Raw genomic sequence first — 12,649 nt, 5'->3', positions numbered from 1 at the left:
GGAAGGAAGATTAGGGCTTTATTTTGGGATTTCTTGAATGCCAAGAAAAGGAATTTAATAGTTTGGTCAGAGGAAGTCAGTGAAGGTTTTTGAAAAGAGTAACGTGATTTAGGAAGATTGGATTCATACAGGAAAGCACATAGTAAAGTTCTGGCTAACATCATTATTTATTTGGCATCATTTACAGGGTAGACAAGAGGGGAAACAGCAAACTAATTAGGAGAGCTGCAAGAATCAGAGAAGCAAGAGATCAACGTGGACCAGAACTCAAACAGTACTAGTGAGTAAAATATGGGGTCTAAGGTGTGTTTGCAACCCTAGACGTGCATTACTCCAATACATATGCTCCAAGTTCTTGTTTGCTACCCTTTTCCAGGGTCCTCTTGATCAGCGTCTAGTGTAGGGAGCATTTTGAGCCTGAAAAGTCATCCTGCTCAATCACAAAATCAGGTTTTGTAAGGGTTTATTCTACAGCCTGGCTCTTGCTAGCATTGAATTTTCTAGGTAGCCAGTACCAATTTACACAGATTTAAATACTGCTATATTTTATTAAAAATTTCTTAAAAATTATACAAATACTAAATATCCATAGTGACAAAATTAGGAAATACTGACAAATACACATTTTTAAAAGTTTCCTTTAACACAGATACAACCACTGTTAATATGTGCCTTTGCCTGCTTCTGATTTCCCATTTCTGGAGTATCTTTCCCACTCTTTTCTCTATTCAAATCCTATTCATTCTTCCAAAGTCCAGTTCAATGATGTCTTATATAGAATTTTCTCCAGTCATTTCTACTTATGTTAAATGCTCACTCATAAGCTAAGCACTGTAAGTCTATAATACTCATTCTGGCACTTTATCAAATAGTTCCCTATACTTTCACAATTAGCTAAAATATCACATAAATACTTTCCTTCTTGCTCTAAAATGATTTTTAAGTCTGATAAAGGAAGAGACCATGCTCTATGCCTCTTTTATTTTTTAAAAGATTTATTTTGAGAGAGAGAGAGAGAGTCTGGGGGTGGGGAGGGGCAGAGGGACAGAAAGAATCTCAAGCAGATTCCCCACTGAGCCCCAATTTGGGGCTCAATCTCACGACCCTGAGACCACCCCGAGCCAGAACTAACTGAGCCACCCAGGTGCCCCATGCCTCTTTTAGATCATACGAACACTTACGCAGTAGTGAGGAAAGAGTAGGTACTTACATACAAAATGAGGACAAACACAGAACTTCTGTCACCTGACCAACTTGACTTTAAAACATGAGGGAAACAGTAAAGGAGTAAAGGAAGAGATTCTCAAGTTGGATAGGGAAAGTATTCTTTTCGGATAGGAAAAGGGGCTTTCCAGTCTGGGTAACTAAATGCTTTCTGTGGTAGGAAGAGAGCAAGTGGGCTGGTGAAAGAGGTCATAAGGATAAACAAAGAGTGAAAATTGTGTTTAAAAAAGGTGAGAAACAGACAGGAGGTATGGCCCTAGGGAGACAGTCTGAACCTAGGAAAGGCAAGCAAGACTGAAGTGTGGGGAGAGGAAAGGAAAGAGTTCTGTATATGTGTTAAGGTTTATTTAAACGTGGCTCTCTAGAGAATTAAACTTTCAAGTTAATCCTGGACTCTGAAATTCAATTAAAAAATATAAAACTAAGGGCTCTTGCCTAGTCTTAAACTTACGGAAAAGTAAATAAACGAGAATGCCACACTTGAAGAGTCTCTTCACAATAAAAAAGTACTTCTTACCTTTGTCTTCTCCCTGCTCACCAATAACCCATACTTGTTTTCCTGACGTCTGTGCCTTCAAGACATTTGTAATAATATATTGTAATCTCTGTGAATCCAGATTACATCCAATTCCGATCACTCGATTTACAGGAAATGCACTCAGTTTCCATGTTACATATGTCATGATTTCCACTGAATATCGCACACAAGGTGAAAATACAAAGATTTTTAAAAATACACTTCTAGCCTAGTTCATAAACAAAAACTTATTACGTTAATAAGTATAGTAGAGCTTCTATATATTCTCCCTAGGTTCTAAATGCACTATGAGGCAAACTGTATTTTTAATATATATTAAAAACACTAGCCAGGCTTCAGCATGATTTTACATAACTGTGTTGTTAAATATAAATTAAGAGTGTAAAATAGATATTTTCCTAGTTAACTGGGAACAGAAAACCAGAAAATAATTGTTTTTCATTGGTCAAGCTCTTTTATATCTTTAGATGAATTTCTAGCTTTAAATTAAAATAATGACCACATACCACCACTATGCAGTACAACATTACAAACAAAAACAACTACTTTTTTCTGCCATGCCAATGGGATGTCAGGAATTAAAGAGACCAGTGTCCCTCAACCAATTACTATAGGAAAACATGTAAAATGCATACCCTTGCACTGGGAACATGAAGAAACTCTGTTCACCAATTTGAGTCCAGTACCACCCAATTCCTTGAAAATACTTCTTTTTTAAGTAAAACAGTTCCAAAAACAATTTGCAATATATGAAAAGTCAACAACACATACTGGCATGCTCACTAATATTTTATGATACTTTAGAGCTAACAGAAGATCTTTCACATAAGCCATTGTATTTTTCTCTTGGGTGTTCAACTATTTTCTCACTGAAGGAGACATGGCTAAAAACCTGGAACAGAATGATAGTGATATGACATAAAAAACTGTAAGTTGTAACCTTCTAATTCATGCCAGTCCTAAGAAGTGGCTGGCTGACAGGATATGGAGGTACTGTATTGTTCAGTATAAGAGCAATTTGGATAGCCTAGCTGTTCCTTTATAATCTAGTTTTATGACTTTTATCAGCAATGGCAATTCTACTGATGCTCTGGACTGTCAGATTAATTTAAAATAAAACCTTTTACCTGGTTGAGATGCAACGAGCAGGACACCATGTTGACTATAATGTCCCAGAGCTGGGACAAGGGCTCTGAACATATCCACATTGCTTTGTACCACATCCAGGTAGGACTGAGAACTACCCAAAGAGTTGACCGTGAAGATCACCACCTTGGAATGAGCAGAGGCAGACAAATCTAATGAATAAAAAGAAACAGTCTGAGCTTGAGGTCTAGGTTTTAATCAAGTTCTTGCTCTTGTTTTTCTTTTTATTTTCTGTAAGTGGAGAGCTTTCAGGCATATTTGCCTCCAGATCAATCCTATATCCACAGAAGTACAAAGGGCTGAGGTTTGCTTCCAGAAAGATGATAAAGAGCAAGAGTGTATCCCGAGGTGGGGGGAAGAGAGCAATAAAGATAAAGAAAATGAAGTACAGGACCCGGAACCCATAAACAAGGACTTCACTTTTTCTCTAATGCACAACTTTCCTAGGAAAAATAGGTAATATGCTATTGGAAAAATGAACTTATAATCAATTGCATCACTGATTTTTAAACTGTGAGTTTAGGAGTCCTAGAGTTCCTTGACAGTGACTCAGGGGCCACATGGAAGGACTGGGAATAAGTGGAAAGAAAGCTGGTAGGCATAGCTCCACGCTCTTTACTTTGACCTCTCCCAGCAGAGCAGCTCTGCTTGTATCTCTTTTACTTACTAAGGATTCTTCTCCAGAGAAGAAAAAAAAATGGTTGGAAAATCTTTAAATCAATATAAAATGTCTTGGCTCATTTTTTTTTTTTACAGGCTTTTCCTTATACTGAAGCCCAGTATTCTTGGTTTTAGGTTCTTCTTTCCATGGGACCTACAGGTAAGCAACTGTTATGACTTAGGAAACGCTGTTCTCTGGAGTTTACTCTTCTGATCCTGAAGTACACATTTGCTGTTTTGCAACTCATTACTCTCTAGTACACGATGTGTTTTATAGTTAAGTGCATGTCAAAACGGTGGCCAGACTTCATCAGCAGCACAGACAACAGAAAAACAACACAATAGATGGCAGTAGTCCAGTCAACATTTATAAAGTAATATTAGCATCCCAAGGAGACAATGAGTAGATTCCGGGCTTTATACTCTTAATGAAGCCTCTAAGGCCCTCTCTAAACAAGTTTCAGAAGGAAACACCTGTGCGGTGTGTCCTTTCCAAGTTTAGCTCGTATTTTGACACAGCTGTGGGGATAGCAGGTCCTGGATTTTAATTACGGTTTTTCGTGAGTCCTCTTAAATAATTCCTGTGTTCTAGTGTTCAGATTGGATACCTGGTAATGAGTCAAAACCTGAAGAATTGGAAGGTGTAGAGTTAACACTTCCAGACCACTTCTATATGCCAAGTACTACTCTAAGAGCTTTCCATATAGTTACTCATTTAATCTAATCTACAGCACACTATGGGGTCATGTCATCCCCCATTTTACAGATGAGGAATCTGAGGCATGGAGAAGTTAAGTAACTTGCTCAGTCATAGAGCTAGGAAGCATGGAGCCAGAATTCAAGCCTGGCTGCAGAGTACTCTTAAGTACTATGTTATATTTAGAAATGGAGTCCAAAACCCTCATAAAGATGAGGAAAATGGGGCTCCTGGGTGGCTCAGTCAGTTAAGTGTCTGCCTTTGGCTCAGGTCATGATCCCAGGGTGCTGGGATCAAGCCCGCATCGGGCTCTCTGCTCCTTGGGAAGCCTGCTTCTCCCTCTCCCAGTCCCCCTGCTTGTGTTCCCTCTCTCACTCTCTCTCTCTCTCTGTCAAATAAATAAATAAAAAATCTTAAAAAGAAAAAGATGAGGAAAATGATATTTAGAGAGATTAGGTGACTTGTCCATATCACCAAATATCAGTGAATAATTCATGACCTTACAATTTGATCCCAACCTATCTTGCCAGGATCATTTCATTTCTTACCCCCTTTCTCTACTTTGAATGCTACAAGTGCTCTCGCCCTCAAGGTTGCCTCATGAGTAAATAGAATAGAAGCTGTCTGATATGATTTCAAAAGTACGAGAAAGGCTTCCTACTCCGTAAGATTTCCCAAGCTCCCAAGCCTTTTACTCTCTTCCTTTGAGCCTAGAAGGTAGTATTTCTTACACTCCCTTATATAAACCTTTGGCTCAGGTTGAATTGGTCCCTGTTCTACCCCAACATATTTCTCTCACTTTCCTGATATGGGCTTTACTCAAATTCTTTCTATCTTGAATGTTTCTCACTGTTCTCACCATGTTAGATAGATATCTATTCAACTGTCTACTATATTAAGCATGTTATGAGCTCTGCGAAAGCAGGGATTGTTTGTGTCTTGCTCATCTGTCCATCTCCAAGATCTAGTCACTTAGCAAGAGCTACATTCCCCATCCCCACCCTCCTCCCCATGGCAATCCAAATCTCCCTTATCCTGGTAGATCCAGCACATACCTCAATCCTACTTAGCTGAAAGTAGTATCTCCCTCCACTCAACTCCAACAAGAGTGCTCACTGTCTATACCATTCTCTTGCAATTAATCATATATTGCCTCATTACTCTCTTGTTGTCGTGAATTACAGTCATTATAGTCAGAAGCAGCTTGAAGTTAGATGGAAAGATACACATGCAAGATGTAAACAGTAATATAAATATCTTTCCATCTAGCTTCAAGCTGCTTCTGACTAAGCAGAGAGTCTTCCGTTCCTATCAATCCCCTGCAGCAGTTCTTAAATGCTAGGCCGGGTACTCAGGAATAACTTGGGAAGTGTAATAAAATTACAGATTATCCCATGTTCTGAAGATTTATTTAAATACATAAAGGGAAATATCACTCAGGAATGCCACTCCCCATGTGATTCTCAGGCACAACTAGGTTTGGTAAATACTGTCTCAAGGCAACTAAATTCTTTGCACTCAGAATATTTTCCTTGGACTCTTCCTTCTCAGGTCTTCCTTAGAAGTTGATGATTTTACAAAAGACCCCAAATAGCCAAAGCAATCTTGAAAAAGAAGAACAAAGCTGGGAGGTATCACAAACCCAGATTTCAAGATATACTACAAAGCTGTAGTAATCAAAACAGTATGGCACTGACACAAAAGTAGACATATAGATCAATGGAACAGAAGAGAGTCTAGAAATCAACCCATGCTTTTATGGTCAATTAGTCTATGACAAAGGGGCAAGAATATACAATGGGAAAAAGACAGTCTCTTCAACAAATGGTGTTGGGAAAACTGGACAGCTACATGCAAAAGAATGAAACTGGCCCTTTTTCTTATACCATACACAAAAATAAACTCGAAATGGATTAAAGACCTAAATGCGAAGATATTAAACCATAAAATTCCTAGAACATAAACAGTAATTTCTTTGACATCGGCCATGGAAACATTTTTCTAGATATGTTATCTCTGGCAGGGGAAACAAAAGCAAAATTAAGCTATTGAGACTACACCAAAATAAAAAGTTTTCGCACAGCAAAGAAAACCATCAACAAAGCAAAAAGGCAACCTACTGAATGGGAGAAGATATTTGTAAGTGATATATCTGATAAAGGGTTATTTTCCAAAATATATAAAGAACTTATGCAAGTCAACACCAAAAAACCAATCAAATTAAAAATGGGCAGAGGATGTGAACAGACATTTTTCCAAAGAAGACATAAAGATGGCCAAGAGACAAATGAAAAGATGCTCAACATCACTAATCATCAGGTAAATGCAAATTAAAACCACAATGAGATATTACTTTACACCTGTCAGAATGGCTAAAATAAAAAAGATGAGAAATAACAAGTGCTGGCAAGGATGTGGAGAAAAAGAACCCTTGTGCACTGTTGGTGGGAATGCGAACTGGTGCAGCCACTGTGGAAAACAGTATGGAGGTTCCTCAAAAAAATTAACAATAAGCTCACCATATGATCTAGTAATTCCACTACTAGATATTTACCCAAAGAAAAAGAAAACACTAATTAAAAAAGATCTATTCACCCCATATTTATTGCAGAATTATTTACGAAAGCCAAGATATAGAAGCAACTCGTGTCCATCAATAAATAAATGGATAAGGAAGATGTGGTATCTATCTACCTCCCTCCCTCCCTCCCTACAGTGGAATATTACTCAGCCATAAAAAAGAATGAAATCTTGCCATTTGCAACAACATGGATGGACCTAGAGAGTATAATGCAAAGTGAAGTAAGAGAAAGACAAATACCATATGATCTCACTCATATATGGAATTTAAGAAACAAAACAAACGAACAAAAAAAAAAAAGGGAAGAGAGACAAAAAAAACCAGACTCTTAACTATAGACAACAGAGGGTTGCCAGAGGGGAGGTGGGTGGGGGCATGGGTGAAATAGGTGAAGGGAGCTAAGAGTAAGCTTATGTTGATGAGCACTGAGAAATGTTGAACCACTATATTGTACACCTGAAATTAATATGACACTGTATGTTAATTATACTTGAATAAAAAATAGAGTTAAAAAAAAGTTGGTGATTTAATATGGGGAAAAAGATTTTACAGTTATAAAGAGAATTAGGAAGGACTTTAAGCATGATTATGTAAAGATATGATCCTAATAAAAGTTCATTCAATAATAATTAGTTCAATAAGCCTTTACTAAGGTTCCCGTTATGTTACAGGTAATTATACCAGGCCCTAAGAACACAAAGTGAATGACATTAGATATAATACAGCAGGGCTTAGAGATATAAGCCTTGCCTTAGATATAATACAGTAGGGCTCAAGGGTTAGAATGGACGGCTTCAGAATGAGATTGCCTGTTCCGAATCCTAACTTTACCACTTACTTATTAGCATAGTGATAAGTTTCCTCCTGGGTCAGGGGCCAATCACCATCTGGACATCCAGGATACAAACCTCATACCTCTAATCCCAGCTGCACAGGTAGCCCAGAAAAACTACATTCTTCCTGCCAAGCCACTGGTTCCCAAACCATAGGCCCTAGACCAGTGGCTACTTATAGTTAAACTAGGGGATATCAATCCAATATCAAGCATGTCAAAAGACCCAGCAAATAATAATTCATGCTCTGATATATTACTGTTCTCAGATTATGAGGATGATGCTGTGATAAAGGGAATACACATTCATTTTAAATCACTGCTAAATTATTTTACTCAAAATGACTGGAAAATTAGGCAATGAAATATTAATGTCCCAATGCTGTGGAGACCTCACTGAAGTATTCTAGCTAGTATTATCAGTCTGAATATCCTGGAGACAGTACAAGTATTTTCATTTCTCTGGTATAGTGCTAAGCTGTTCCAATTATAATAAAAATTACATAAAAATATGTTCTTTTCAAATTATTCTTCACTGTGACGCAAAATGCTAGAAATGATGATGACCCTTAATTTAGAAATTGTGTTAAGATGATAGCTATTGGGGCGCCTGGGTGGCTCAGTCGGTTAAGTGGCTGCCTTCGGCTCAGGTCATGATCCCAGGGTCCTGGGATCGAGTCCCGCATCGGGCTCCCTGCTCAGCGGGAAGCCTGCTTCTCCCTCTCCCACTCCCCCTGTTCCTCTCCCACTCCCCCTGCTTGTGTTCCCTCTCTCGTTCTCTCTCTGTCAAATGAATAAATAAAATCTTAAAAAAAAAAAAAGATGATAGCTATTAAAAACCTTCCTATGTTGTGGGGGGAGGGAGGGCACCATCCAAGAATGATGTCCCTTTAGGCATTATTTCAGTCAATGACTAGAAGGGATATTTTTGTCTGGTGAATAGAGGTAGACTTTTAAAAAAAATGTTAAACAAGAACACCCATATCAAAAGATAAGGTGGGGAACCACTGTTCAGTTCAAGTGAGTGCCTTTAATGGTTACTGCCACAGTGATCTGGGTTTTGGAACTGTATAAACAACACTGAGACTCTAAGATTTACCATATGTGGCAAACTAAGGCCATGAACTGAGTATGTTATGCCATATCTCTCTCTTTAGAGAGGACTGTCTTAAGAATAAAAGGTCCCAATAAGAGAAAAAAAAGATAAAACATAAATTTCACATACCAATACTAAAATCATGAAGAGTAAAGAGTGATTTGGCAAAAGGGTTACTCTGGAAGACTTCCTACAGAGAAGGTGACTTGAGTTTCAACTATGAAGGGCATGTTGTGGCTAATGAAGGAGTATTTATCTGGGGTAAATGTAGAGGGGGAAAAGAGGTTTTTAAAAAAAGAGCTTAAATCAATGATTTTCAGCTTCAATACAGTGAATTTCAAAATTATGATCACGACCCATGCCATGAGATGGGCATGCCATGAAGTACATTTTCTATTGCAACCCAAGACACAATACATGCATATGTGTTTATAAACAAAACCAAAAACATTACAGAAAAACCCTTAATGTTACTCTGATATTTTCTATTGTTCTAGTTCATTTTTATAAAATGCTGGTCATACTCCTCTGTGCTGATTCCACAATTTGCAATTATGTCACTATTTACAATTTTTAGAATACTGACTTTAATGGGTATAAGAATTACCTGAGCTACTTATCTAAAATGTAGATTCCCAGGCTCCACCCCTAGAAATTCAGGATTCATAGGTATAGGATGAACCCCAGGCATCTGTAATTTTAAGGTGATTCTAATACAAGTGATTAATCCACAAGCCATGTTTCAAGAACCACTGGCTATTGAGCAAATTTTGCTTTGCTCCATAGCTCAACAACATGCTATTTTTAAATTTACAACTATGGAACACTTTTTTCTCCATGCACACACATGCATATACCCCCACACACAAACATGTATGCTTGTATATGCAGAGACTATTTCTGGAGTGAATCATGTGAAACTGGTAACAAACTTATGTTTGAAATCCTAGTTTAGCCTCTAACTAACTGCATGTCCTAAGCCACAATCTCTCTGAGCCATCTATAAAATAAAGTAACAGTGAGTGAATATATGTAAAGTACCTAGCATATATTACTGATTCCTTAGAAAAATGTCAGGTGCTATTACTGTTATTTAGGGATAAAAGATAAACATAATAGTAAACATGATAACATAATAAACATAGTAACCATGATCAAAATGTCATAGGATGATGATCCCATTAACTATGTTTAATATAGAACAAAAGTAATTAAAAAAAAGAATAAAAGTAATCAAGAGAGAGCAGATAGGAAAACTTATGTACTGTTGGTGAGAGTATAAATTGGTGTAACTTCTTTGGGAACAATTTAACAATATAAATTTTGAAAACATGTATCTTTTGACTCAGTAGTTCTACTTTATCTTGCTAGAGAAGTACATGAAAATTTTTGTATAACAATGTTCTCTCCACTATTATTTGTAAGCAGAAAAAAACAAAAACAACCTAAATGTCTCCCAAGAGGAGACAGACATCCATATGACGAAATATTATGAAGCTGTTCAAAAAAGTAGAGCTATTTAGATCCATTTGTGCTGTTAATAAAGATCTTCAAAAGCACACTATTAATTCACCAATAACTTAAACACAGAATTGCCATATGAGCCAGAAGTTCCACTTCTGAGTATATACCTAAAAGAAGTGAAAAGAGTTTTTCAAACAAAAACTTGTACATGAATGTTCATAGCAGCACTATTCACAATAGCAAAAAGATACAACCCAAAGGTCCATCGACTGATAGATGAATAAAATGTGGTATATCCATACCATGGAATATTACTCAGCCATAAAAAGAATGATGTACTGATACATGCTACAATATGGATGAACTTTGAAAACATGATGCTAAGTAAAAGCGAGACGTAACAGGCCACATATTGTATGATTCCATTTATATGACATATATAGAACAGGCAAATCCACAGGGCAGATTAGTGGTTGCCAGGACATGAGGAGAGGGGAAATGGGGAGTGATTGCTTATTGTGTACATGGTTTCCTTTTGGGGTGACGAAATGTTCTGGAACTAGATAGTGGTGATGGCTGCAAAACACTGTGAATGACCTAAATGTCACTATTGGTAAATTTTACGTTATATATATTTTTTATTTTTGGTTAAAGATTTTATTTATTTAATTGACAGAGACAGAGAGAGAGAGCAAGAGAGCGCAAGCAGGGGGAGTGGCAGGACCCTGGGATCATGACCTGAGCTGAAGGCAGACACTTAACTGACTGAGCTACCCACGTGTACAAAATAAATGTATTTTAGCACAAAATAAAAATAAAGGAATACAAATATTAACTTCAAAAAACAAGTGCAGAACCAGTTTCCCCAGTATGACTTCTGAAGCAACTACCCTTTTTTTTTTTTTTAAGATTTTATTTATTTATTTGACAGAGAGAAAGAGAGAACACAAGCAGGGGGAGTGGCAGGCAGAGAGAGAGGGAGAAGCGAGCTCCCCACTGAGCAGGGAGCCCGATGCGGGGCTCCATCCCAGGACCCTGGGATCATGAGCTGAACTGAAGGCAGACGCTTAACTGACTGAGTCACCCAGGCATTCCCCCCCGCCAAATGTTTTAATAGCTATTTTGAAAAAGTACAAGTGGAGCCAAAGCATAACTCTAGGATGGTCAATTGTAGTCATCAATGCCTGTCATGATGGAGCATTACTCAAATTTCCAAAACTATTGACCTTAATTTCCGAAAATTACTAAGGCACTTCTCCATATTATGGAATATATTTATGAGATGTTCGTTAACATTGTATTTAAAATTCTTCATGTAATAGTAATTAAATTCAGTGTTATCAGGAACATATAACCAAATTAACAAGGGGAACATGAAAGTTGCCCCAAGATGGTGTGGACTCATTCAACATTCTCTACTTGGTGGCAAGCACCACACACTATACATCTACTCCAAGGATTCTATTCTTTCAATTATATGAAACAATAGTTATTGATGGTTAATGAGTTACATAAGAAGAAACAATTTCTTCAGGTCCTAAAAGGCCTCACAACCTCTAGGGTCCGTATACTAAAGTCTCCTAAAGTGATTTGGAAGAGTTAAAAGGTCCCTAAAGAATTTCAGTACTTGGAAATGACAGGCACAAAAGAATATCTAGTTCCCCAAAGGATCCTCTATATGAGGCCTACTGAAGGATCATTAAAGCAAATACTGTACTCTTTCCAGACAAGGAAAATGAACTCATTGTATCCTACAGGGATCCAGAGTCTTACTTTAACTATTACACCCAATTTTTACAACCTGCAGGTATAATTTCAATTTTTCTCACCCACTATTGTTCTTAGTACATTTAGGTTTGTGACCCCATTTTGATTTTTTTGGGGAAAATATGGTCAAGGAATACAGGGGACCTAAGTAAGGAAAGCCAAACAACTATAACATATTATGACCTGACTTTAGCTATAACCTGATAATGTTCCTGATAACACTGAATTTAATTACTATTACATGAAGAATTTTAAATATAATGTTAACGAACATCTCATAAATATATTCCATAATATGGAGAAGTACATTAGTAATTTTGGGAAATTAAGGTCAATAGTTTTGGAAATTTGAGTAATGCTCCATCATGACAGGCACTGATGACTACAACTGACCATCCTAGAGTTATGCTTTGGCTCCACTTGGACTTTTTCAAAATAGCTATTAAAACCTATAGCTAATTTTTTTTTTTTAAAGATTTTATTTATTTATTTGAGACAGAGAGAATGAGAGACAGAGAGCATGAGAGGGAGGAGGGTCAGAGGGAGAAGCAGACTCCCCGCCGAGCAGGGAGCCCGATGCGGGACTCGATCCCGGGACTCCAGGATCATGACCTGAGCCGAAGGCAGTCGCTTAACCAACTGAG

General features: G+C 37.4%; 1 protein-coding gene across 4 annotated transcripts in view; it reads right to left on the bottom strand.

Annotated features, from left to right (window-relative positions):
- Positions 1-12,649, bottom strand: part of UEVLD (UEV and lactate/malate dehyrogenase domains) — a 45,818-nt gene that overhangs the window by 10,368 nt on the left and 22,801 nt on the right. For 3 of the 4 annotated variants that reach the window (XM_081798500.1, XM_081798499.1, XM_081798498.1), the window contains 2 exons: positions 2,890-3,060; positions 1,742-1,915 (listed from right to left, as the gene is read on the bottom strand). In XM_081798500.1, the coding sequence (XP_081654626.1) occupies positions 1,742-1,915; positions 2,890-3,060 (345 nt within the window). Of the gene's footprint in view, positions 1-1,741; positions 1,916-2,889; positions 3,061-12,649 lie in introns of those variants that run through there. The other variant, XR_014138651.1, reaches the window with a different exon arrangement.

The sequence above is a fragment of the Leptonychotes weddellii genome, chromosome 11 (genome assembly GCF_054177405.1).
Source record: "Leptonychotes weddellii isolate Sample4059 chromosome 11, ASM5417740v2, whole genome shotgun sequence".
NCBI lineage: Eukaryota > Metazoa > Chordata > Mammalia > Carnivora > Phocidae > Leptonychotes > Leptonychotes weddellii.
This window is presented reverse-complemented; position numbering and strand designations above follow the sequence as displayed.